The sequence below is a fragment of the Podarcis muralis genome, chromosome 16 (assembly GCF_964188315.1).
Source record: "Podarcis muralis chromosome 16, rPodMur119.hap1.1, whole genome shotgun sequence".
Lineage (NCBI taxonomy): Eukaryota > Metazoa > Chordata > Lepidosauria > Squamata > Lacertidae > Podarcis > Podarcis muralis.
In genome coordinates, this window is record NC_135670.1 from 12,917,970 (window position 1) to 12,942,881 (window position 24,912).

Consider the following 24,912-nt stretch of genomic DNA (forward strand, 5'->3'; position numbering starts at 1 on the left):
GACTGGGGATTGTCAGAATGCGAGAACTTTGAGAAGTCTTGTCGCCATGCATGGTGACAGAGACTCAAGAATAAAATTGCTGCCACTGGTGCTGAGGGCATAGGAGGAGAAATTCCTTCCCAGCTGACTCCAAAGTAGGCTCGCTGCTGTGTAGCGCAAGTCACCCTTGCAAAGGTGACTAGACTTTGTTTTTGTGGCCATAACGTAGGTTCCAGAAGCCATGTGGCAAATAGCTTTTCTATCCTAGTTTCTAACACTGGAAGAGTCGTAGGTGGCCGTAGGTGGCAAGAAGGCAGGGGGAAATGGGGTGGCAGAAGAACAGAGAAAGAAATGGAATGGCTCCATTCACCTTTAGCTCTGACCCCACCTACTTTCTGTCTATCATCCCCAATCTACTTCCAAGGGAGTGTGGCCCAGCAGAAAATAGGCTGCCCTCCCCTGATCTACTGGGGTTGGTGGACAGACCCCATGGTGCATGTGTGCCGGTGGCAGCGCAACAATTTAAAACAGTAAGAAAGAGGAAGAATGAGGGTATGCCTATACCTGCTGGGGAAGGTCAGTAGTAATAGGCAAGCTGTGCTTCAGGGAAGCCCAATGCCCAGTTCTGGTCTTCTTGAGGAACTGTCTGAAGATCATGCCATGGAGGAACAGAACAAGGTTCCAATACAGCAGATGTGACGTAAAACTTTAATGTCACTTGCCTGAGACAGCTCAGCCTTAAAAACAACTGCATGCCTATAGGTGCTCCTCTTCACCTCCAACTACAAGCCTGGCAGGCACACCAGTTACAGCCAAGGAAAGCCTGAATAAGGTCTTAATGCTCAAGAGAAGCACACAGATTAGTCAGGTGAATTTTGGTTTTAAGGCAACTACACTGAGCAGAAGCAGGGAATTTACTCACAAACTTGACGGAGCTCAAAACTCTTATTACCATCTACTTTCGAATAGTGTAAGTCTCAGTACCCTCAGAACTGTCCGCTGCTTGATGGCATTTAAATGCCCATCTCAGTGGTAATTTGAATTCTGCACACAGAAGAGCCTAGGTTAAATCCCAAGCATTTCCAGTTCCAAGGATTCTGGTAACAAGGCCAAGAAGACCACTTCCTGGGGATCTTGGAGAGCCACTGCCCATCCAAGTAGACAACACAGAATTAGGTAGACCAATAGACTGACTTGGTATAAGACAACTTCATCGGCATTCTTTAACTTGCAGGAGTGCCTACAACTCAGTAGCAGAATGCTCACTGTATGTAAAAGGTCCAAGGCTCAACCTCTGGCATTCTCCATGGAGAGAAGTAGGAACCTTGCTTGGACAGATGTCACAGTAGTGTGTACCAGGGTAGATGCACCAAGGGCTCTGCTTCAATAAAGGCAACTGTCCGCAACCTGGTGCCCTCCATTAGTTTTTGGCCGTCCAACTCCTGCAATCTGCAACCATCCACTATATTCACTGGTGGTGATGGGAGTTGGAAGTCCAGCAACAGGAGTACATGAGGCTGGGGAAGGCTGCAATAAGGCAGTTTTCTAATTTTTTGTGGGGGTTACCCCGTTAGTCAGTAGCCTTACGAAGAGTGAAATTATTCTCAGATATCTCCCTCAGGCCATTCTGAAAAGAAAGACACCAGGAGTGTGGCATATATGTTACAATAGGATATGATCTATCTCCGTTGTCCTGCTGGACCCAACAAGACACACAATGAATGAGACATGGATTGGCAAGACCAGGTAGCACAACGTATTTGCACCTCAAATTTTCAATGTCAGCTTTAAGTCAGGCCCAGAGGACAGCAGCCTGCCTAACTTGGAAGCAAAACAAAAACCACCTGCAAATCATTTCAATCTATTTCAATCTGCACTAATTAAGTCACCCAGCACCTGGACATCATCTCTGGCTAGAATTCAACTAACTTTTACTCAAAATAGACATGCTGCAACAGACCTTGGCTTAACAACAAGAGGGCTCCTTACATAAGGGTACAGTGCAGTAGTTTTTGCCTTGCATTAAAACAGAAATTATCTACCTTTTCAGTTTTCAAACACACATTTCCAGCTCTTTTCCCCCTAGCTTTTAAATAAAAGCAGATCTTGTGATTGTGGGCACACTATCAAATTAAAGCAGTGGCTTTCCAACAGTGTGCCAGACAGCTGTGATACCCTCATTAGGGTGTCCTTAATTAGGGGTCCTTAATTAGGAACAAGCTTTTCCCACTGCAATACTAAGAGACGTGTTTGGACACATTCTAGGCCCAGTAGGTGCCATGAGTATATTGAGTGTGCTTTAGAATCTTTTGGAATATACAATGGTTCCTCAGTTGACTAATAAGGGTGGAGAGCCTTTGTGGAGGGTAGGGAGCCTGAAAACCAGTGGGTTAAAGGTTCCAAAGCAGGAACAGATTTGAAAGGGGCTCCAAGCTGTCCAATCTCTTTACAATAGTCATGGCTATATCACAATTTAGTTGCCAGAGCTGTGACCTGGGCTCACAAATTCCCTTCTGCAATCCTGAGTCCCCCTAAGACTGTTCAATTTACAATAACCATGGTTTGTTGTTATGTTCAAAATGGAGTAAGCTACGGTCACCACCAAACCATAGCTTACCTGAAGGCCAGAAATCAGTTCAAACCAAGGTTTCCAATTCTAGTTTGGAGGCAAATTGCCCATAGCTTGTGCAAGCAAGATGCCATGGCAAATTAGTTGTTGTGAATCACAAAGCGAGAGTGCGAGGAATCTGGGCATGTGGGAGGAGAGGGAGAGGGAAAAAGAGTGGGTGAACCTGAGGCATAGTCTGGCTGTAACATCAGAATTTGCCATAATATCTGGTTATGTCACTGCAACCCTAACCACCTTACCTATCTTCCACATCAGCCCTTGGAAAAACAAAACAAAACCCAAATACTACCTTGATTGTGCTAAGCAAGAATAAGCCCTCAGATTTATTTTTTTCCAGTTTAATCAAATTTACATGAATTGTTTCCATTGCAGAATCAAGGAGGATTTTTGTATCAGTCAGGATTTCTTTACCAGCACATGCCCTAGAGCCCCTCCTGACTAAGCATCTTGCCCAGAAATTTTAGTCGCCTGCATGCTTTACTGCCATTGCCACTCCACACCTCCATTTTTTGCCTGCCAAATCAAACTGGCGAGTGCTCGGTTTCTTCAAAAAGCTAGTATACACAGACAAAGGTGAAGCTCTTCAAGAGAGAAAGAAAAACACAGCGTGCAGAAGCAGCCATAGAAATAGCACGTGATAAGCCACAGCACCAAGATAAGGAAATCAGCCAGGACTTTGCAGCCAAGCTAGGTCTCGAGGGAACTTTAAGTATTAGAAAGGGGGGGGGGGGGAGTGAGAAGAAAAATGTTTTTTGTTGTTGTTTACAAAAAAGGCTGTAACTGGTTTGCTGCTGTTTGCCCCAAATGTCTTTCATTGTAGCAGCTTCCTATTCCGGGGCTGAAAGCATTTCAGATGCCTAAATGTTTCAGTCTACCCCCTGAATGCAAGGTGCTAAGGACAAACAAAAGGGCTCCACAGGGTTGGGGAATCCTTTGGCCCTCCAGATGTTGCTGGACTCCACTGCTGACTATGCCAGCTGTGGCTGACTAGAGTTGGGAGACGAAGAACATCTGGAAGGCCATAGATTCCCTATTCCTGTTCTAGAATAGGCCAACATGGTGCCCACTGGATTTTGTTGGGACTCCCAACTTCTGGCAAGCCCAGCCACAATGACCAAAGGTCAGGGATGATGGGAGCTGTGGTCCAAAATCTGGAGAGTCACAGGTTGGCTACCCTTGTGGTAGTGACATCTAGCAGGATACTGTTTGGAAACAAGATGCTGATTGGCCAGGACAATTCCGAGGCCTGCTCTGGTCTCAACTGAGGTGGTTAGGATGTATCTCGACAGCCAACACTCCCTTTCAGCTGCATGATGCAGTGGACAATAATCCACAGTATCAGGTGTAGCTGTAACAGTGATGAAATGGGTGCCAATGGGGTGTTGCAAGGCAAAATGCTGGACTGACAACAACACCACCAGCAGTGTTGCTGATGTGGAACGAATTGCAACCTGATTCTCAAGATCACACCTGGCTTGCACCTTGGCGTGTCAACATGCTCATATGGTGCTTATAGCAAGTCACAACTGTGGGTGTTTTAGCAAAACAAAAAACAGCCAACATTTCAACCCCGAACCCTCCATCAGCAAATACCTAGCTCTGGGGGCAGAAATGGCTACCACTTTTCACTGGGCCAACCTGTGCTGGCAGTGGGAGCAAACCTAAGCCAGCGTGAACTTCTAAGGCCTTGCCTGAAATGCTGTGTTGCTCGGGGTGGGGAACCTGTGGTCCCTACAGATGTTTTTACGCTCCAACACCCTTCAGCCCTCCACAACATGTCCAAGAACAAAGAAAGATGGGAAGAGCAATTCAACAACTGCTGGAGGGCTGTAGATTCCACACTCCTGGATGCAGGTCCTAAGCTTCTACCTCTACTAGTGGTCATGGAGAGTGGTTTTATCCAAATTGTGTTCTGGGAGCCCTGGGGCTCCTCAGTGAGAAGATCAGGACTGGCAGACAAACTTTGTCAGATCATATGCTACTAGTAGTCTTCTCACGTAATGTAAAGTCACAGGTGAATGTGGGGTGTGTGTGTGTGTGTGTTTCTAGCACAGGTTTGTAAATAAGCTCACTAAAATTATTAGCCTGCCATGAGGCCTGCATTTTCATGCTGGCAGTGGAAGAGGGGTAGGCCCATCCTGCATGGCCTGCATAGAAGCATGGCCTTCTGCCTCTTTGTAGACTGAAGGAGGAGGTAACCTTCTACCACACTGACTGGCTACCTAGCGAACTGTTCTTCTTTGCCAGCCCCCTCTGCATTTCTATACTGGTCATGAAGAAAGGAGCTTTTCTTCCTCTGCACTTAGCACAGAAACCGAACCGCCCAAATGGAATTCTTAGTTGCCTACTAGGCAAGCTATTCTAGGGCACAATTCTGTTTATGTGAACCAACTTTCCTCCATCTGGAGCCCTCTTAAAACTACTACCCTAGGAGCCCCTGCCAGCATGGCTAATTAGTTGCAACTTGGGAGTCCTAAATATTTGGAGGGCACCAGGGTGGGGAAGGCTGACTATGGACCAATGGTTAGAGGTCCACTAAGCCTGGCCAACACCTGGCATCCTCTGCGAGGTAACTTGGCATATAAAGAGTTCCATGGAGGTGAAAATTCACCTAATGGAAGGTAAGATGTGAGATTCTGAATCCTGTTGAAGACAGACATCAGCACCATTATTCATGTGACTTCTCTGAGAAACATTAAGGGGGGGAAACACAGAAATTTTGTTTCATTGCAATTGAAGCCTACTATTTGCATTGTCATAGAATAAGGTATGGGGAACTGGTGGCTTTCCAGATGTTGCTGGACTACAACTGCCATCATCCCGATCATTGGCCATGATGGTTTGGGCTGATGGGAAATGTAGTCCACCAACATTAGAGAGCCACTGGTTTCCCATCTCTGGATCAACTTATCTTCAAATTCCTTCTTACCTGGTCTTGTTATTTAAAGCTGCCATAGGAAATCTGACCATATGGTCCGTCTAGTCCAGTAATGTCTACTCAAATTGGCAACAGCTCTCCCAGATCCCTTCAACTGGAGATGCCAAGGATCAAATGTGAGATCTCTGGTATGCAAAGCATGAGCTTCACCACGGAGTTATGGGCCCTCCCTTATTATGTAACATACATAATATGTAAGCCTATCCATACCCTCCTCACCAACTGTATTAAAGAGCCAAGAGAATTATCAACTCTTCAGCACCTTCCCTACCAGCATCTTCCTGGTACATCACACACCTCCTTCCCAACAAAGGCAGGTCCCACCATTCCTTCTAACTGACTTTGTATGACTGCGAAGGAAACCCACATCAACACTGCCAGCACCAAACTATCTGCTGCCCAAGGCATGCAAGCTGGAAAGAGTTTCCGTTCATTCACTTTAGCAGAGAGTCCAGGACAGCAATTTTCCAAACTTTGTACCACTACAGGCCACCAGCCTGTCTGCAAAGTACATACTGGAGCATCTTCTATGGGAGCCATTGTGCACTGTAAAGATTCTGGGGCATGATCTGTCAAGCGTACCACACTTACAGGGCACCGGGCAGGTCCGTTGGACCTCACTGCCCCCCTTGTGACATATGTAACCAAGTGCATGCTCAACTCTCCCTTACAGCCACACATCACATGGGAAGATTGTTAAGCACAGCCAAGCTGGACTTCAGGAAGTTGCTTACTACTATTGCTGACCACTCAGAGGTACCTCTTGAGTGCCCTAGAGCAGAGTTTGAAAACCAGTAGCCTAGGATGCAATACTATCCAACAAGACAACTACATAAGGGTATGGCTGTTCTGTTGATTATCATTAACTTGAGCAAAGGAGATTTATTTTGTGAAACATGTCACAACGCCTTGGAGAGGCCTACTGGAGCCATACTGAGATTGTAGTTCCTTTCTAAACTTGAACTCCTGAAACTTCACGATCTGGATAAGTTTTTGATCTGAATTTGTGCCCCTTCACAGATGGGGCAACCAAGCCCCCACTCTCCCGGAAAGATATATTGTTTCACTGAACAATAATCCATGTACTTTTAGCAAATATGGTGGTTTCAAGACTGCACCTTTAACACAGACAAGAGTTTAATGCTACAGCTTGCTAGAAATAGTAATGGGAAGGTAGACACTAACTACCGTATACTAGGCCATGAACGAACCTCTGTTGACTATAATCCAACAAGCAGTTATGGAGCTAACTAGAGGATGTGTGGGATAATTGAAAGAGATGAACCTTATCCTGCTCCCAGTTACAGCCTCTTTTGCAACATTTTTCTTTTAGCAGGGGTACAAGAAAAATGACAGACTTGCCTTGTGAGGTCGAAAAGAGAGAGACAGGCTGAGAGGAAGAAACAAAGGAATCTGAAAGGAAAATACATAGGATGAGACTTGATGACCTTGGAAAGGAGGAAAAAACAAACATTACAGCAGCTTTGTAGTTCCAGATGTCTCAGCTGTACCTGGGCCACAGGAGAGGGGCTGAGGAAAGATCAGCAGCTACTCACTCACCTGGCTGCAAAGTTTTATGAAGTTTCTACGACAGCAAAGCCAAACTGAAGGATATTATCCATCTGCTTAAGAAGGGAAAAGGATAACCTCGTCACACGACAATACCTACAACACACTTTTTTCCTTCTGATTTTTCTTTTTCTTGCTTGAAATGCCAGGAAAAGAACAGGTATGTAACAAGCAACTAACTACACTTCAGGGTAACTGGAAGGCTTTTGGCAGCTGCTTAAATGAGACTTTAGAGAGAGAAAACTGGTCAACCCCATTTTACACAGAGGCCACAGCCTCAGATGTGCAAAGCTAAAGGCAGCCAATGTGACCCCTGTCTGAGTCTGGTTACTAGATCATTTCCTGCAGCTCCCAAAGTTGAGTACCTGGATGCAGTGGGAATGACAAAATTAGCTTCGCCGTGCCAGCTTTCTTGCACTGGCTTTCAATGCAAAGTTAGTAAGAAATGAATTCAACTTCCTTATAAAAATAGGTAGAGGAATTTTGCCAGGCCACTGAAGCCCATCTGAACCCTTACTCAAACTCTATCTAAAACACACAATACATATCAAAACATACTATCAGTTATGCTACCAGAATCTGCAGTCAAGAGCCTCAAAACGCATCCCTCACTTATTGCTGATTCTTCTCTCTCCAATCACGACACACCCTTTGCTGTCATTTTGCTTTCTGTGCTTCTCACACCTCCATTCTCAGCCAGAATCTAACCAGAAAACAGCTCTGTTGCCCAAGCCCAACATCCCCTTCTTGCTGGGAAAGACAGAAATGTTTACATATTAGAGTTCTTTATGCCAAGCCATGATTCACATCTGCCTTCCCCAACCTAGTGTCCTCCAGATGTTCTGAACTCCCAACTCTTATTAACCCTAGTCATTGGCCATGTTGGCTGGACTGATGGGAGCTGGTGAGTTCAGAACATCTGTGGGGCACCAGGCTGGGGAAGGCTGGTTTGTACTAACCATAGCTTAGCATCCAAACCATGGTTGAGCTCCACAATTTTACTTGCCAAGGCATGCATTCAGATAGCCCTTGGGCAAGTGTGATGAGCCCCAGGCTTCCTTGCAACCTCACTGCCAGTGGGGCAGAGGATTCCCACCTGCTCCCCCAGCCCAAAGTTCAAAGGGAGCAAGGAATTTGATTTGGCAATATGAGCTTCCCTTTGTCCTTGAGCTCAGAGCTGGAAGAGGGAGAGAGAGGCACACATGCATGCATGGGACAGCTGACAAATGCAGCCTCCGTCTTCCCTGCTCCAGCTCCAAGCTGGCTTGGAACATGGACACAGACACTCACGAACACACCTGTTTCTGCATTGTGTGGCACTTCCCGCCCTTCTAACTGCAAACTGGGAGCTATAGAGAGGGGGCAGGGGCCTTGCGCCTTCTTTAATGCTGTCCAGGTGCCTGGGCATGGCTGCTCCCCCCTCAAAGGATTTCTCCTACCAAAACTGTCCCAATTTGTAGTTTTAGCACACACTATAATTAGCTGCTGCAACAAGTTTTTACAGGACATATGATTTTTGTATTACAGTATATATATTTTTTTACTAATTACATTAGCCTTTGTAAGATTTTTCCTGAAAGGCAGGCTACATACATTTTAATAAATATAATCTATGGCCAACAAGGAAATGTGTTACAAGGGTTATATCCAAAGAAGCTGTTGAAATCAATGATCATCAATAAGAAGTTCATTGATTTCAACTGGTTTACTCTGAGTAGGGTTTAATAGGATGCATCCCAAAGTATCTGAAAGTGCGGTTTCTAACACACATATTTGAGAAGTGATTGTCTCATGGACTACAGTACATGAAACTTGAGTTTCAGTGTGGAATTGCCAAAAAGGATTGTGTCCAACCCATACCTAAGGAATCTCAAATTCTGCAGTCTGCTTAAGGCTAGAACTATGGCCTGGAAACTGTATATGACAAAACCAGTTTATCCACTCTATCACAGACCTTAGTAGATGACTCATATTTTCCAGAGTAACTGTACAGAAAAGAGAGAGAACAAGCTTGAAAACCTGACATGCCAGGCTGGGAACTGGTATTGGCAATAATTCCTTAGGGGGGGGAAGGAAGGGAGGAGGCTCTCGCCAGTTGCTTCTCATGCTTATCCCTGCCCAAACACCCCTCCGCAAGGGGAAAATTTCAACACCAGAGCTTATTTAGCAACGATGAACAGCAGCTCTATGCAGACCATAGATGACAAGTTACAATTTGCACCAGGGGTCTCCCTCTTTTAAAAGAGGTGCATTGTGAAGCAACTGGCAAATGCATTCCTTAGCTACAGCCCGATGTTGTGCAGGAGAGAACAAGGCTCAGGGTGGGGGAAGAGATGCACTGGTAGAATAAATGAATGAAAAGCCCCTGGCCCCCCTTATCAATCACTCCTCCGTTCCCAGCTGTTCTGCCAATAGGGCTATTTAGTGTCATTTGCCCACAGGATTAAGCTTTCAAAGGAATCTTTATTTTGATTTATCAGACCTTGCAAGAGGCTTGCGTGCACAGCCAGAGCATAATTGCAGAGTTCTAGATGGTTCTTTGTGGAGGCTTTTCTGAGGCAGCCTGAGCGGATCCCAAGCTGGGATTTGCATTGAGAAAAAGCAACTGTGCTGAAAAACCATGGAAACAATATCGTTTTGTTTTTAAAAAAAACATACACCACCAAACAATGAACAACAAAGCATTTTTCTACCTATGACAAGACAGACCTTGACAGAGAACAGCACAAGGCAAAACAGGTCAAGTTACAGACATATTCCTTACCATTCTTTCATATTTGTACCATGTCATTCTACCCAGTGGAGGCCCCCCAAAAAAGAACTACAAAGATCATTCTAAAGCATCTAATAAAACATTTAAATAATCCGATCACAGACCAATGTAGTAAGCTTAAAAAGCACAAGCTACTCTAAGCTTTAACGCCATTCCCAAAGCATATGGTCACTTTTTCTGAATGTCCAGGGCTGTGTTTAAAGACCACAAAATGGTCTGAAAACCATTTTAAGATTTATTGACTGTCATCAAGTGCAAAGATATTAACCTCACTTCCTAAAAAAAGGTTGAATCTTCATTAAAAGTGCAAATTACTACTAGTGGGCAGTAGTTAGCCTTTGTACAGCTACCAAGTCCAACATTTATCTCATTAGTGTTCAAATTGCTTCTTATGTCGTCTCAGTAGTCTTTACAACCTCCACCAAGTAGACCAGGATTAAATCCTCACTGTAGACAGAGCCGGTGAGGAGGCTGAAAAAATAGCTTGTTAAGGTACACATCTAGGATATTTGTGGCTGGGGCATGACAACTCACACTCTTGGCCACTAACTCTCCCCTCACCAATTTACACTCCCCCCCCCCCCCCAGCTTACTTCTGTTTCGTTTTCACATATTTATTTTCCTCCGGAATCTCATAACTTGTTTTTCTGCTTTAAGAAACATTTGCTACTTGCAGAGTTCAAGTTAACAAACAAGACAGTCACAGGACAATCTTAGGACCACAATGCAATTGATTCCCTCCCACAATTGTTTTTTCTTTTTTTCTTTTTTTGAGGTTAGAAAAAATATATCCCTTAGATGTAGTAGTAATAATAATAATAATAATGTAATACCACTTAATTGAAAGTAAAACAAAATTAAGGAAAATAAGCACTGTAGCAGAACACTCTCAATGGACGTAGCTCCCCAAAGGCAAAAAGAGAAATGCCTTCACTTTCCACTGGGGGGAAAATGACAGGACAACCATAACAAATGACCATGACACTGGAGCCACAACTGAGGAAGCCTTGCTTCTTGTGGAAGCTGATCTGCCATCCATGAGAGTCTGTACTTTTACCACAGCATCACTCAAAACTGGAGGAGATTCACATGGGAGCAGACATACCCCAAGGCCCAGCTGTAAGTAAAAGGTAAAGGTACCCCTGCCCGTACGGGCCAGTCTTGACAGACTCTAGGGTTGTGCGCTCATCTCACTCTATAGGCCGGGAGCCAGCGCTGTCCACAGACACTTCCGGGTCACGTGGCCAGCACGACAAGCTGCATCTGGCGAGCCAGCGCAGCACACGGAACGCAGTTTACCTTCCCACTGGTAAGCGGTCCCTATTTATCTACTTGCACCCGGGGGTGCTTTCGAACTGCTAGGTTGGCAGGCGCTGGGACCGAATGACGGGAGCGCACCCCGCCGCGGGGATTCGAACCGCTGACCATGCGATCAGCAAGTCCTAGGCACTGAGGTTTTACCCACAGCGCCACCCGCGTCCCTAAGGCCCAGCTGTAGGCGCTATCTAAACAACAAAGCTGGGTTATAAACAAGAATCCTTAAACCACTGGTCTTCAAATGGTGGCTCTGGATCTGCTGGTGAGTCATGCATGGCCTCTCATGATCCTCACAAGTGGGCAGCAAATAGTCACAGCAGGCCTCTGAGGGTGTCAGCAAAGCCTGCACAACTCAGAATAGCTTTGCTGGACAGCTACTTGAGGATGTGATGGAAACAGTAAATAGGTTGCATATAAATATGTAAATAAGGCAAATCAATCACATGTTGCTGGTAAGATTCATGTAGTCTTATGAAAAGGCTGCCACCAAAATAATAATGTCAGAGAAATCATTTCAGGGGCCATTTCAGAAGTCTTCTCCGCTACCCACAGAATCTTCTCTGCTTGATGAAATTAGGAAAATTTTACATCTCCTCCCTGAACATTCAACTTTAATTTTAAAGCAATCTCTAGTTCTTTTGTTTTTTGGGGGGGACCCTGCAGGCAGAATTCTACCCAAATGCTCAGTAAGCCGCCGCCCTGTTCCCACCCACCAGCGTTCTGGCCAACGGGTGTCGAGTTCTTGGGGTAACTGAGAAGCACCTGGAATTTACTGTCTATACAAATGCACAGCTATAAGCATAACAGGCTACCTATATTTAGTTTCCAGCTGTGCTGCACTGATACTTCCCCACCCCATTTCACTGCAACATTCCTGGCTAGAGGCCTGGCCGTAGGAAGTTTGTGGTTGGTACAGATTCACATCATGGAACGCATACCATACCACCTCCCTCCCTTCATTTCACATCAATTGAAGATTGAGTAATGATGACCTTTAGAAGTACCACTCCCAGGTATACCACTGGGGATCACTTCATTAAGAAGCGTGATTGTAGCTTTTCTTTTTTAAAAACAGAAACAAAGCTTGAAGCAGCTACAGAGAAGCAGCTCAGAGCACTGTCTCTCACTTTTTAAAAAAATCCCCTTTCTTTTATTCTCCTAAAAATTACGCTGGAAATGCTTTGGGCGGGGAGGGAGAGGGAGAAAGACAGGTACTAGTCTTAGACCTGCCTTCTTCCACTTCCCAGCTGACACAACAGCAGCTCATGCGTGTTGGAGTACAAGAGCTCCCCATCTCCCCAATGTGGCTTCTCCTATCAAAATCTATATGCCCACTGCCCTTCCAAGTTGCTTTAATGTGGTGGGAAAAGATGCTGTGAGACGGGATTGCACCATGTCTGTTTCATGAGCACCAGAGACCTGTTCTGTAAAAAAAAAAAAAGAAGCATTAAGGCCATCCCAGCTGAAGCAACAGCGGCCTGCACATAAGGGGTGGATCACAGGAAAGAGCTGCATGTTATGATGGCTGGTGTGGGTGCGTGTTGCTGGGACAAAGCTGGAAGGCTGCCTAGAGCTGCCTTTGTGCAGAAGCACAGTGTATTCCCAATGCAGAGAAAAAAAGAGTGAGAGAGAGAGATGGGAAAAGCAGGTTGTCAACTTTGCTTCTGTTTAGTGGAAAACACAATTAAGCTGCCTTGCGTAAGAGGAAACGCATCCAAACAAGGGACATTTCCTAATTGCTTGAGGGACAGTACCCAGACTTCTGGCTAGGAGTGTCAGGCATCTAACGGAGCTGCTTGGAGTCCAGTATTTCTAACCAGTCTCGAATTTAGTTAAAACGGCACCATCAAGGCACTTGGCTGACTGTACAAGCAGATGATATGTAATCAAGCCTTTAAAACCTGGGGGGGGGGGGGGCGTGTCCCAGACTGTGGCCATTTTCCTAAGAGTCCACACGAACACAACATGAAGCCAAGATTTTTCACATGGTGGGTTGATCCCAAGTTACCAGCTGCCTAACTGCCATGCAGCAAAGTCCGGGCCATTGTGTCATCAAGTTTAAGAGCTTCATGACACACGTATTGCATCAACTCCAAACCAGAGATGGTCCATATCAACCCCCAATTAAAATATGACTGGGACCAACACTTCCAGTTTCACTGGCCTGCTTTGCCAAGAAGTAGCATCTCTTAGCCCAGAATCACGCCATGAATCATCACCTCACCCTAAAACATTAAAAATATTATAAACTGACTCATGAGCTACCTGGAGCTTTCAAAAAATGATGATTTAGTCCCATAATTTCAGCCAGACAAGTGCTTTTTAAATTAAGGTTCTCAACAAAATGCATCTCAGGATGCCTCTACAAATGGAGCAGAATAAGGCGGTAGGATGGATCGACAAAAGCACTGCAGGCGGGGATCAGTCCTCCCCCCCATGTTCTCCTCTGTTGATTATTTTAAAAAGCAAAAGTGGCATGTCTCCATTAGGGATTAACATGGAGCAGGAAGCCAACTGCAGTGGTTGTTGGACTCCAACTCCCATCAGCCCCAGCAAGCGTTGCCAATGGTCAAGGATGATATGAGTTGCAGTGCACCAACACCAGAAGGGCATCACTTGGCTATCTCTAAGAAACAGGATATGTTAGTCCCTCATTCTACTGCCATGGGCAGACACAGCCTCCAAGCCACCAAATAATTCTGTTTGAGGCAGGTCAGTGTCCCAATGAAAGACTCAAGACAAGTTTAAATATTACAGCCAAGCCATGGTTTTGTCATCATGTACAGACTTTGGGCTTTCGTTCTCCCTCCTCCACTCACCTGCCGAAATCCCCTCCCTCCCTTGCTTTGAGCAACCAAAATCTGGAATATGAGTTCAAATTGTGCTTTTTTTCTAATTCCAGTTCTGGAAGCAAACTATGGTTGACTCCAAGCAAGAAGGAAAGAAGGCAAGTGGAGCATGCAAGGGAAGAAGACAGAGCCAAGGGGTCCACCGTTTGCTCACAAGGGCCTATCCGTGGCTTGGCTACATTGGACCCAGACCTCTGAAACCATAATCTCTCTCCTAATGAGGTCCACTAAATTTGCAATCCAAGGCTGGGGGGGGGGGAAGATTCAAGTACAACAGTGTCCCAGGACCAAATTGCCTTGAAGTGGGTAACTATCCAAGTATTCTAATTGTTCACCAGAACACACACAGAGAGATCAATATCTTATTCATAACTATCCCAAATGCAAAGCAAGTGTGCTGCATAATTTATTATTATTATTACTTATGAAGGAGAATGGATGCAGCTCTCTGATTGCATCTCAGCCCAGCCAAATGCATCTCAGAGAGTAAATGGATGCATTTCTTTTTCTCTTGCAAAATCCTTTGGGGCTCTGGCTCCACAACAGCAAAAGGATCCCAGGCTTTTTTAGCTATTCTGCAATGCAGCACCTGCAAGACTACTTTTTTTAATGCATTAGTGCACAATTCCCCAACCCGATGCCCTCCAGTTGCTGTTGCACTCCAACCCCCAACAGTCATAGCCAGCATGGCTTCCAGTCAGGTATGATGGGAGCTGAAATACAACAAAATGTACCATTTCAGGAAGGCAAAAAAGACGTAGTACTGATCCAACAGGGAAGGGGTGCCATGATCCACATTAGGGTTTTAACCCAACATTCTAAGTACAATTTTCTTGCAGGGCAGAGAGGTATCAGATTGGGACCTGAGAGACCAAGATTCAAATCCCCACTCAGCCTTGAAATCACTGGGCAACCTTAGGCCGGGCACTCACCTTAAGCCCATGGAAGAAAGGTGGGATATGAATTAAATACACAAACACTCAAACAAACCATGGGTAAGAGTAAATGCTGCTGCACAAGACAAGTACAACAGCAGAACCATACACAGCCATCACCCTGGATGCCAAGCGGTCACCTCAATATTTTGGAAAGCAAATCCAAGGTTTCAAGAACAGGTTCTGTTAACTCAGCACACCACCCTCACAATTCTGAGATAGTGAGAATTAAGGAAATGACATCACCATGATCTGGCCATTTTTTACCGTCTAGTCACAACTAAGGTAAGCATGTTAAAGTAGGGCTGCCATATGTCCGGATTCCAAAGGCGGAATTGATGTCAGGAGGGAATTTCCGAAAGGTGGCGCTTTGTCCTGGATCTCAGGCAAGTCAATCGAAGAAGTTCAACATTCGGGGTGTCCTGGTTTTTACTTTTTGAAATATGGCAACCCAAGTTAATGAGAGGAGCTCTCAGCCCTCCTGCAAGGTAGGACCATGCTAACCCATTCTGAGGGAGAGGGTATTGTACCCTGCCATAGTGACTCAGCAGATGAATGTCTGAAGAGCCCAGTTCTTTTAGTCGGTTAAGTCTATTAAATTCCTTAAGATGCCTTTTTCTAAAAGAAAAGATGGAAGACCATAATACAACCAATTTGGATCTGTAATTCTCTTGCTAGTGATTATAAATTAGCCATCCTCTTCAATATTGAGAGGCAGAAAATGGCTTTAGGAAGAGGTACAGGAAATAGTGTTTCCTTTTCTTCACTGCATCAAAACTACTCCATTATGGTTTGCAATGTTGTAAAATAAAACCCACAAAGTTACTAGCCTGCTAAAAAATGTTTTATAAAAAAATTTATCCTAGCCTGCTGATGCCTGGCAAAGGAGAAACAAAGTGTCCCATTTCTATGCTGGGCCCAGAAGAGGGACAATGTGCTTTATCCCTCCTCCACTCGCCCACTCACTCACCTGGGTGCAATTTCTGGTTCTGCTTAAATACAAGGCTGATGTATTGTCAAGCTAAAAGATGTGCCCAGTTCTTGTGTCCACATGACAGTGAAAGAACCACGAGCCACAGGCCAAAATGGAGGCCTGGTGGCTAATCTGTGCGTCGTAAACAGATGCAAACAGATTCTTATTTAGAATACTTTGCCCTTCTTCTGCTAGTCATGAAGAAGCACTGCTTAGGGTACTGAGGCATGTTCCTGGTCACCGAGAGTCCTCCCCCACGTGTGTACATGCACCCTTGCACACACAACTTGGCGAAAGCATTGATGACACACCCATCAACTCCATATTTACAGGGTTAGAAACTAGCTCTCTTAAACAGTTCACAAGTTGTCAGTTTCTATGCCCAGCTCAAAATTAGGAACATAGGCCTTATATCATTGGTCAGTATTGCGTACACTGACCTGGCAGCAGCTCTCCCAGGTTTCGGAGACAGCTCTTTTCCAGTTCTCCCTGGAGATGCCAAGGATTGAATCTGGTGCCTTCTGCATGCAAAGCAGGTGCTCTGACACCGAGCTATGGCCTTTCCTCAGTCAGGCTCTTGCACAACATTTCTGTGGAACACATGCTGGGGCACTGTTAACACAGTCAAAATTGAATAGTTTTGATTGTTGAATTTTAAAGTTACAATTTTAAAGTTACAATTAGCTGGTTAAAACGGCTCTGCAGAGAGGTTTAAGAAGCTGACCTCTGGTTCAAGTACACTGGAACTTGTGAGTCCTCAGCAATAATACCACCTATCATTTATAGGGCTTTGTGTGTGTTCAAAGTGCAGCCCACCCATTGTGGTACAAGAGTATCTGCTGCGTGTCCGGCTGATAAGGCACAAAGACTACACAGAGAGATACACATTCGCATGTACATATAGTTAACATTCTTCTTGTTTTCCATGTTAAGCCTGAATCTTGTAAGACGATGCAGATAGCACTACTCTGCATCTGTGGGGGAGTTGGGCATGTGTACGGCAGCAGATGAAGTCCACACCTTGCTCTGTATTAAGTGAGGTGACCTTGAATCTCATACATGTCTTGAGCACCTTACAGCCTTATGCCTGGAGCCTCATCTCTACTAAAAAAGGCTCAGCTTCCATGATGGAGACTGATGCTCACTGATCTGGAGAAGGACTGGCGGTGAAAGGGCCTGATTCTCGAGACAGCTGGTTTGGGTTTGCAGGAGTGGCCTCTGATGAACTGTTAAACTTGAGGGGCACAAAGATCAGACCACGGACAAGGAAACAGTTATATGGTTGGCAAGGATCAACAACATCCCTTCCCCATCTGGCATTAAGTCATACATCATACGTGTTTGCCTACTGGTCAGTCACAAGACAATGGACTACTGCATGCAATATAGCTGCCATTTGACCTTGACTCTACAAGGAAGACTATGCATGAAAGAAGCTGCTCTTTCCTGAGCAAGCAGCCACAATTCAGACATCTCAAGACAAGACTGACAGATCAGAGACGTAAAAATATACAGAGAATATATACAGAGAAAGACGGCATCTTGACTGAAACGTTGGCACTACAAGAACTGCCGCATACCAGACGCTACTAATATGCCCATGCAAGGGAAGGAGCGTGGTCAGGAATTTCAAAACAAAGCCCACAAAGGGGTGGTTTTTTTTAAAGTCAGCTAACCCCCAGCTGGGCCACTTGATGAGGCAGAGCTATTGTTAGATGGGGTGCATTGAAAGACTCAGCCCTTTTAAAGCATTGTCACTTGGGCCTGTGTTTTCCACCCTCAGTGAAGCATCTGCAGTGCAGTTTGTTGTGGTGGTGGTTTTTTTAATGAGCATTCCCACCTCTATCTGAAAGCTGCCTTAGAAGATAAGAACCATTTACATCCCAGCCCTCTGAAGCTTATTAGGAGAGGGAGGAGAGGAGCGGTACATATTGCAAAATGTTTTCTGGGGTGCCTCCCTGCCCCCTCTCCAGTTGCCTAAAGCCATCACGAAAGGGAAGATCTGTCATCAAAGCTGCCTTCTCAAAGACAAATAATTAAATGTACACCTCCAAATGCCCCCCACCCACAAAAAAACCCAAGGTTACAGGGATTTTTTCTCAGGTAAGGTTTTAAAATAATTAAGACTGCTTTCCTGCTTGAAGTGGGAGCCAGCAATATAACAAGTGACCTTAGTCAAGACGATGACAGAGCAACTGTAAAGGAAAAAGGCAATGCACTCCCCTTCAGTTCGATCACCTGCTTGAGGAAAGGGGAGGGGGCAGATTAAAGAAGCAACTAGCCTAGATCCAGAAAAACCCCAGCAAGCCCTCCCCAAAGCAGATAAAAAAGGTTGCTCAATTCTTGGAGCTATGAGACACATTTTGGAGTCTAATCTGACAAACACACAGCAGACAGAAGCTTCCCTCTCCCCACCTTCCAGTTGAGACACCACTCCCTTCTCAGCCTCTAGCCCAGCTGGTGTTTTTCAAGTGCTTAGCAAGCGACCACATTTGGAAATGCACTGAAAAGGTACAAAAGCAACATTCAGCCAACCGTAAGTGTATCTGTTCCCCAGTTTGCTACGGAAGAGTGCCCTTAAAACCCAAGCTTTCCTTATCCCATTCAGAATCACCGCCAGCATCAGGGAATGGACTCCCCAGAGTCTGAAATCCAAACCTTGCCATTGCATCATGCCTGGTAAGGCTGCAAGGCGTATGAAATGGTGGATTAGGAAGCAGCAGGTTGCTGAATGGTGGGAGGAATACCACCATTATGTACAAAAGACTATTACATTCAGTTCTCTTTCAGTCACACCCCTATATGCAACTACATACCACAAAGGACATACAATTATTGTACAACTCCCAACACCACATTACCAACCAGAATAACACACTGGTGCTATGCCTTAGTGTCCTAAGGATTGTCCATAGCACCAACACCACACCTACAGTCTTGCTTGCCTTCCACCCCACCCTACCATATTTCCCACACAGTCCTGTTTGCATAGCAATCTTCATTCACCTCACATTAGCCACAACACATTTTGTATTTGGTGCACCTCTCTGGGTTACACGTTCCCAATGGACATAATCCAAAATGGCATTTTCTTCCAGAACAGTTCCTCTTAAACCTTTCAGACACACCCTTTCTCTCCTTAAGTGTAGCCCACTTTGGAGTCCTATTTCAGCTCCATGCTTCATCTTCTACTCACTGATTCTTCTGCAGGGACCATCAAATACCTTTAGCAGGATCGCCATATGTTCACAATACAATATGCAAGCTGCTCTGTAACACAGTACTCTCACTCTCTCAGGCTAAATTTTAAAGGGAGATAAATATTTTTTAAAAAGAGGGAAGAACAGTGTTTCCTATGCAGTTATAGTCAGTCAGCAGTAGGATCCCCCCCCCCAAAAAAACCCCAACCAATTCCCACCTTTATAATTATACTTTAATCAGGCCCAATGAAGGGATCAGTGTAACCCACAAATCTATATGACACAATGTGAACTCTTAGCTTGACAAATGTTATTTGGTTCTAGTGAAATATGTTTTTCCAACACGGCTCTTCCACCCCAAAGCCCCACCTCCTGTCATATAGGCTGGTCATCTTTGTATCCCTCCTTTTAACACACACACACACACACACACACACACACACACACATTGAATGAAAATGAGTTAACCTTTGGAAGCCTTCTATGCAAAACACCCACATATTATCAATGGAAATATGCATTAGTCCTAACAGCAGCTGCAAAAAATTAAAGGCAAATTTTGATGTCAATAAAGGGACGTTATCCTTACTGAATGCTCTCCTAATAGCAGTTACTTTATATATATAAATATGTATACGTTTATATAGAGAAACACACACACCCTGGTTCTGTGCAATGCTAAATCTTGTGTACCATATTTCAGACTTACTTTAAAAAAAATGGCATTCATGAAAGTCAGTACTTTAGCCCTGCCTGCATGTTTTATGACAATAAAGGCTATTTTGCTTTCTTTTCTTTTTTCATTCCAGGCAAAGGATTCCCTGTAAGAGCCGATTTACCTGAGTTGGTCTTAATAAGAAGAAAACAGGATTCGGAAATGCAATGATTTAAGCGTCTCAGGGAATCCTGGTGCCTTTCAGGGTTTCAAGTTTTTGCTACACCGCCTCCGCCCACCCCTTCCTCCTTCCTCGTGCCCACTTCCCTACGCCAAGCCCCATCCCCCCACCAGCTGTTCTTTTTCCCTGCCCACCTTCCCCCCCCCCCACACACTCACCAGCGCAAGGCTGGGGGGAACCTGCCCCCTTGAGGTCTCGGCCTCCGGGCTCCGAGGAGCCACCCCCAGCGGAGGAAGAAATATACGGGGACTGGGTGGCGGGCTCAGCCATTTCGTCGATGGCGGCAGCGGCGAAAGCTACGGGGGGGGAAAGAAACCAGCGACGAGGACCTTGGCTATAAGCGACCGCCCCTCTCAACAGACAGGCGCTGACTGACAAGAACGAGGAGATGAGGGCAGACTGCGCAGGCGTGGCAACTGGGCGGCGGGCCGGAGCGCCGCGCAGGCGTACTCCGGAGGGGCGGAGGTTGCTCTCCGGTGCAGGCGCAGTGAGAAGTCTGGAAGGAAGAATACTGTATACGATACAGTATATTGTGCCTCCTGCGTCCTCCCGCAGAGTATTTCTGCTCCTCCCTTACGTTGGTATTAGAAGCGGCGGGGAGGGGGCGGCGGTTTTTTTTTGTGTGTGAGAGAAAATAGGCGGTTTTTGAGGCTGGTCACTGAACATGCGCATCACGCCCCCTCCCCATTCTCGCGAGCTTTCCAAGTCCGTTTATTACGTTTGTGTGTGAGCGTGCGCGTAAGGCCGGCACGTACGCGTGCGCAGTAGCCATAGGAGCCTGAATAAACGGCCAAGAAACGCGGGCGGGCGCTTTTGTGTTTTAAGAATCTGCTTTTTTGAGTCGTGTTTCGAACCTTTAGGAAAAGGGGGGAAACAGATCAGAAGGGACGCTTTCCTCCTCCTCCTCCTCTTGAAAAATCTCTTTCCAAATGGCAATAGGGATGCATTAAGTATTCCTGAAATTCGGAATTGGGAAAGGGGAGGGCCATAGCTCAGTAGCAGGGCACGTGCCTTGCTTGCAGAAATCCCCCCCCCCCCCGTATCTCCCATGTAGGGCTGAGAATATTCCCTGCACAAAATCTTGGAGAGTCGCTGCCAGTCAGTGTAGACAAGCATTTCTCAAACTTGGGTTCCAAACTTGTCCGGCTACAATTCTCATCATCCCTGACCACTGGTCCTGCTAGCTAGAGACGATGGGAATTGTAGTCCAACAACACCTGGGGAACCAAGTTTGAGAAACACTGGTGTAGATCAGAGCTTTCCAAACTGACATGACACGTTAGCTTGTTGGCTGCAGTGTGTAGGTGTCTCCCACGAACACTCCCCATTCTCCTCCTGGGGCTGGAAAGGAATTAGTTTAACCTCCGGTTTGCTAGTAAAACTGAATTACTGTGTTGCAAAATAATGCACATCTAAAACGTGTGTCACCAACACGAAAAGTTTGGAAAGCTCTGGTATAGATGATAGCCAATGACCTGACTCAGTGTAAGATAGCTTCCTATGTTCCTATGCTCCTCAAGGGAAATGGCCATAGTTCATTGGTAGCGCTTCTGCTTTCATGTTTACTCAGAAACTGAGTTCACTGAGACTTATTTAAAAGTGGATTATTGTAGGGCAGCCCCACATTGGGCAGATTACAGTAGTCTAATCTGAAAGTCACCACTGCATGAATGGCAGTACAGTATTCAAATATTGTAATAGAATGATAAGAGTTGGAAGGGGGACCCTGAAGTTCATCTAGTCCAACCCCCTGTAACAACTGTCCCTTTCAAGGATTGAACCTGCAACCTTGGCGTTATCAAGGTGATGGGGGTTTGTGTGAAGTATCGGTTCCAGTTTAATCAACAAAAGCTTCTACTTGCTGTTAGTTTGAGAAAACAGTGTGAACATTTTCCTTTCCATTCCCTGATTATGGTTCCACATCAGAATCAAAAGAGCACTAAATATATAAATAAATGTGTCTTTAACTTAAGAGTTCTAAATATACTTCTAATCCGTAATACAAACACCTTTGTAATCTTAAGGCCGATAAGCAGGAATGGTAGGTAAGATAACAATTGTTCCTTTATCTCTGTGAGCTTTTCCGCTTTCATTATTGAAAGGGCTGTACTACACACATAGAAACTCAATTGCCAATGTTTAATTTTTTAAATAAATCCTGCTCCTGTGCTTTTAGCAGCCTAAAATGAAACAGGGAAAGATTTTGGCATTGGTTTATCTTCATGTTTGAACATATGCTGCAGATCAGGAGAGGTACCAGCAACGACAAGAGCAGCCAACAGAATATATTGCAGTATGTCTGTCGTGCCCATAAGAGCTCCAATTTGCAAATGTGCCCACAGGCCCCCAAAGGCTGACAACTCTTGTCATAATGGTCATGTTCTACCTCCACTGCAGGCCTCTGAAAACCAGTTGCCGGGAATCACAAGTGGAGAGCATGCAGTTGCACTCAGGTCATTTGCAGGCTTCCCAGAAGCATGTTATTGTACAGATGACAGTCCCTGATTTGAAGGGCTCAGGCATTGGCTCATGGGGAGGGGGCAGAGGCAGCAGCAGTGAGGTTGGGGGAGATCTGGGTTGGTGGCAGAGGCCTGCAGGTGTGTACTGCTGCCAAAACAGAGCTCCCCAGTCTGGTTTAAAGATACAGAACTATAAGAGGGGTGAGCAGAAACAGCCTTGAAAGTTGAACAGCTATGTTGTTTTATGTACTGTTTAGCTGATTTCAATGCTTACCACTTCTTTCCATTCATATACAGTGGTACCTCTAGATGCGAATGGCATCCGTTCTGGAGCCCCGTTTGCATCCTGAGCAGAATGCAACCCGCGTCTGCGCATGCCACGATTCACCGCTTCTGCGCATGACGTCACTTTAAGCATCTGTGCATGCGCGAGCGGTGAAACCCGGAAGTAACGTGTTCTGTTACTTCTGGGTCGCCATGGAGCGCAACCCAAAAACGCTCAACCTGAAGCAACTTTAGCCTGAGGTATGACTGTACAGTCAAACACCAGAACTCGAACATTATCTGTTTCGGAAGGACATTCGAGTTCCAAAATGTTCAAGTTCCAAGACGCGGCTTCCGATTGGCTGACAGCTAGGTTTTTGCACAGCGGATGTTTGCACAGCGGTTTTTGCGTTGGATGTTCGTCTTCTGAGGAATGTTCAAAAGCCAGAGCATTTACTTCTGGGTTTTCAACGTTTGGGAGCCGAAACGTTCAGCAACGGAGCGGTGTGAGAACCAAGGTTTGACTGTACAGTGGTACCTCGGGTTACATACGCTTCAGGTTACAGACTCCGCTAACCCAGAAATAGTACCTCGGGTTAAGAACTTTGCTTCAGGATGAGAACAGAAATTGTGCTCTGGTGGCGCGGTGGCAGCAGGAGGCCCCATTAGCTAAAGTGGTGCTTCAGGTTAAGAACAGTTTCAGGTTAAGAATGGATCTCCAGAACGAATTAAGTACTTAACCTGAGGTACCACTGTACTGTGATAATGACACATGACAGACCTGTAACTCCTGTTTTATTATTCCTGTTATTTAATGTACTGTAATTTATCTATCTCCTGGACACCACACACACACACAGATACCAGATCCTCCAACCATTGCAATGTTTGTTAGCCTAGCTTACCTCACAGGTTGTTGTGGGGATAAAATGGGAAGAGGGAAGAAGCATGTACCGTATGTAACCTTCAGCTATTTGGAGGAAAATGGAGATATACACGTTAATAATAAAAAATAGTACATCACATGTGGAATATTTTGTACAGTTCTGGTCACCTCATCTCAAAAATGATAGAGTGGACAAAGAAAGGTTGCAACGTTTGAGACTTTTTAGTTTAGAGAAAAAGTGAGTAAGAGGTTACAAGATATAAGTTTATTACATTATGCACAGAGTGGAGCATGGGCGTAGTGAGAATTTATGTTGGGGGGGGGGCAGAACCGAGCTATCTGTGAAGCGATTTGGTCAGTTAGTTAAGTTTTTTTATTTATTACCTGAAGGGGGGCAGCTGCCCCCCTGCCTATGCCCATGGAGTGGAGTAAGTGGACAGGAAAAAGTTTTTTCTCCCTCCCTCCTAACACTAGAATTCTGGGAAATCCAATGAAGCTGACATTTGGAAGATTCAGGACAGATAAAAGAAATTCAAGCAATGCATAGTTAAATCTATGGAACTCACTTCCACAGGAGGCATTGATGGCCATAAACCTAGATGGCTTCAAGAGGATTAGAAAAATTCATGGGGGGGATAAGGGGATAAGGTTATCGATACCCGCTAGCCTGGACGGCTATGTTCTGCCTCTATAAGTTGCTGGTGCAGTGCTCTTGTGCTGGAATGCTGCTTGCAGGCTTCCCGCAGGTTGGCCACTATGAGAACAAGATGCTGTCCTAGATGGGCCATTGGCCTGATCCAGCAGCTTCTGCCTATGTCTTGATGATTTCTATTTACAAATCATTATTTATAAAGTAAATATTTGTGATTATTTATAAAGTTGCATATAAATTAGCATCTTTTTCTGCAAATCTGCGCAGAAGCGGCTTGCTTAAAAAAAAATAATAATAAAGATTTAAAGGTACTGTATCCTCAAAAACAGGATGCCTTGCCCAGCACGCGCTTCCAAAGCTCCTCCCTGGCGACTCAAAAGAAGCCCGACCTCTTCCGTCTGCTTCTCCCAAGATCCTCCCTTGGGGAGAAAGCGAGAGAGCGCGTCTTTTCTTGATTCTCCACCCCTTGGTCTCTTGGGAGTTGTAGTTCCCTTGGATTCCCCTTACCCAGTTCCGTGGGCGAGAGACGGCGGCTGCTCGGACTCCAATTCCCAGCATGCACCCTTCCGCAAGGCTCCTTGCCCTCCTCCTTT

At 45.4% G+C, this 24,912-nt stretch overlaps 1 protein-coding gene across 3 annotated transcripts in view; it reads right to left on the minus strand.

The window, feature by feature from the left end:
* RTN3 (reticulon 3) overlaps positions 1 to 20,709 on the minus strand; it is a 42,799-nt gene extending 22,090 nt beyond the window's left edge. Inside the window, exons 1-2 of one of the 3 annotated variants that reach the window (XM_028708985.2) lie at positions 20,217 to 20,709; positions 6,909 to 6,959 (exon numbers count right to left, since the gene is read on the minus strand). In XM_028708985.2, the coding sequence (XP_028564818.2) occupies positions 6,909 to 6,959; positions 20,217 to 20,328 (163 nt within the window). In that variant the 5' untranslated portion in view covers positions 20,329 to 20,709. The remainder of the gene's footprint in view (positions 1 to 6,908; positions 6,960 to 20,216) is intronic. The other 2 variants (XM_028708986.2, XM_028708987.2) reach the window with 2 other exon arrangements.
* Between the last annotated feature and the right edge of the window lie 4,203 nt (positions 20,710 to 24,912).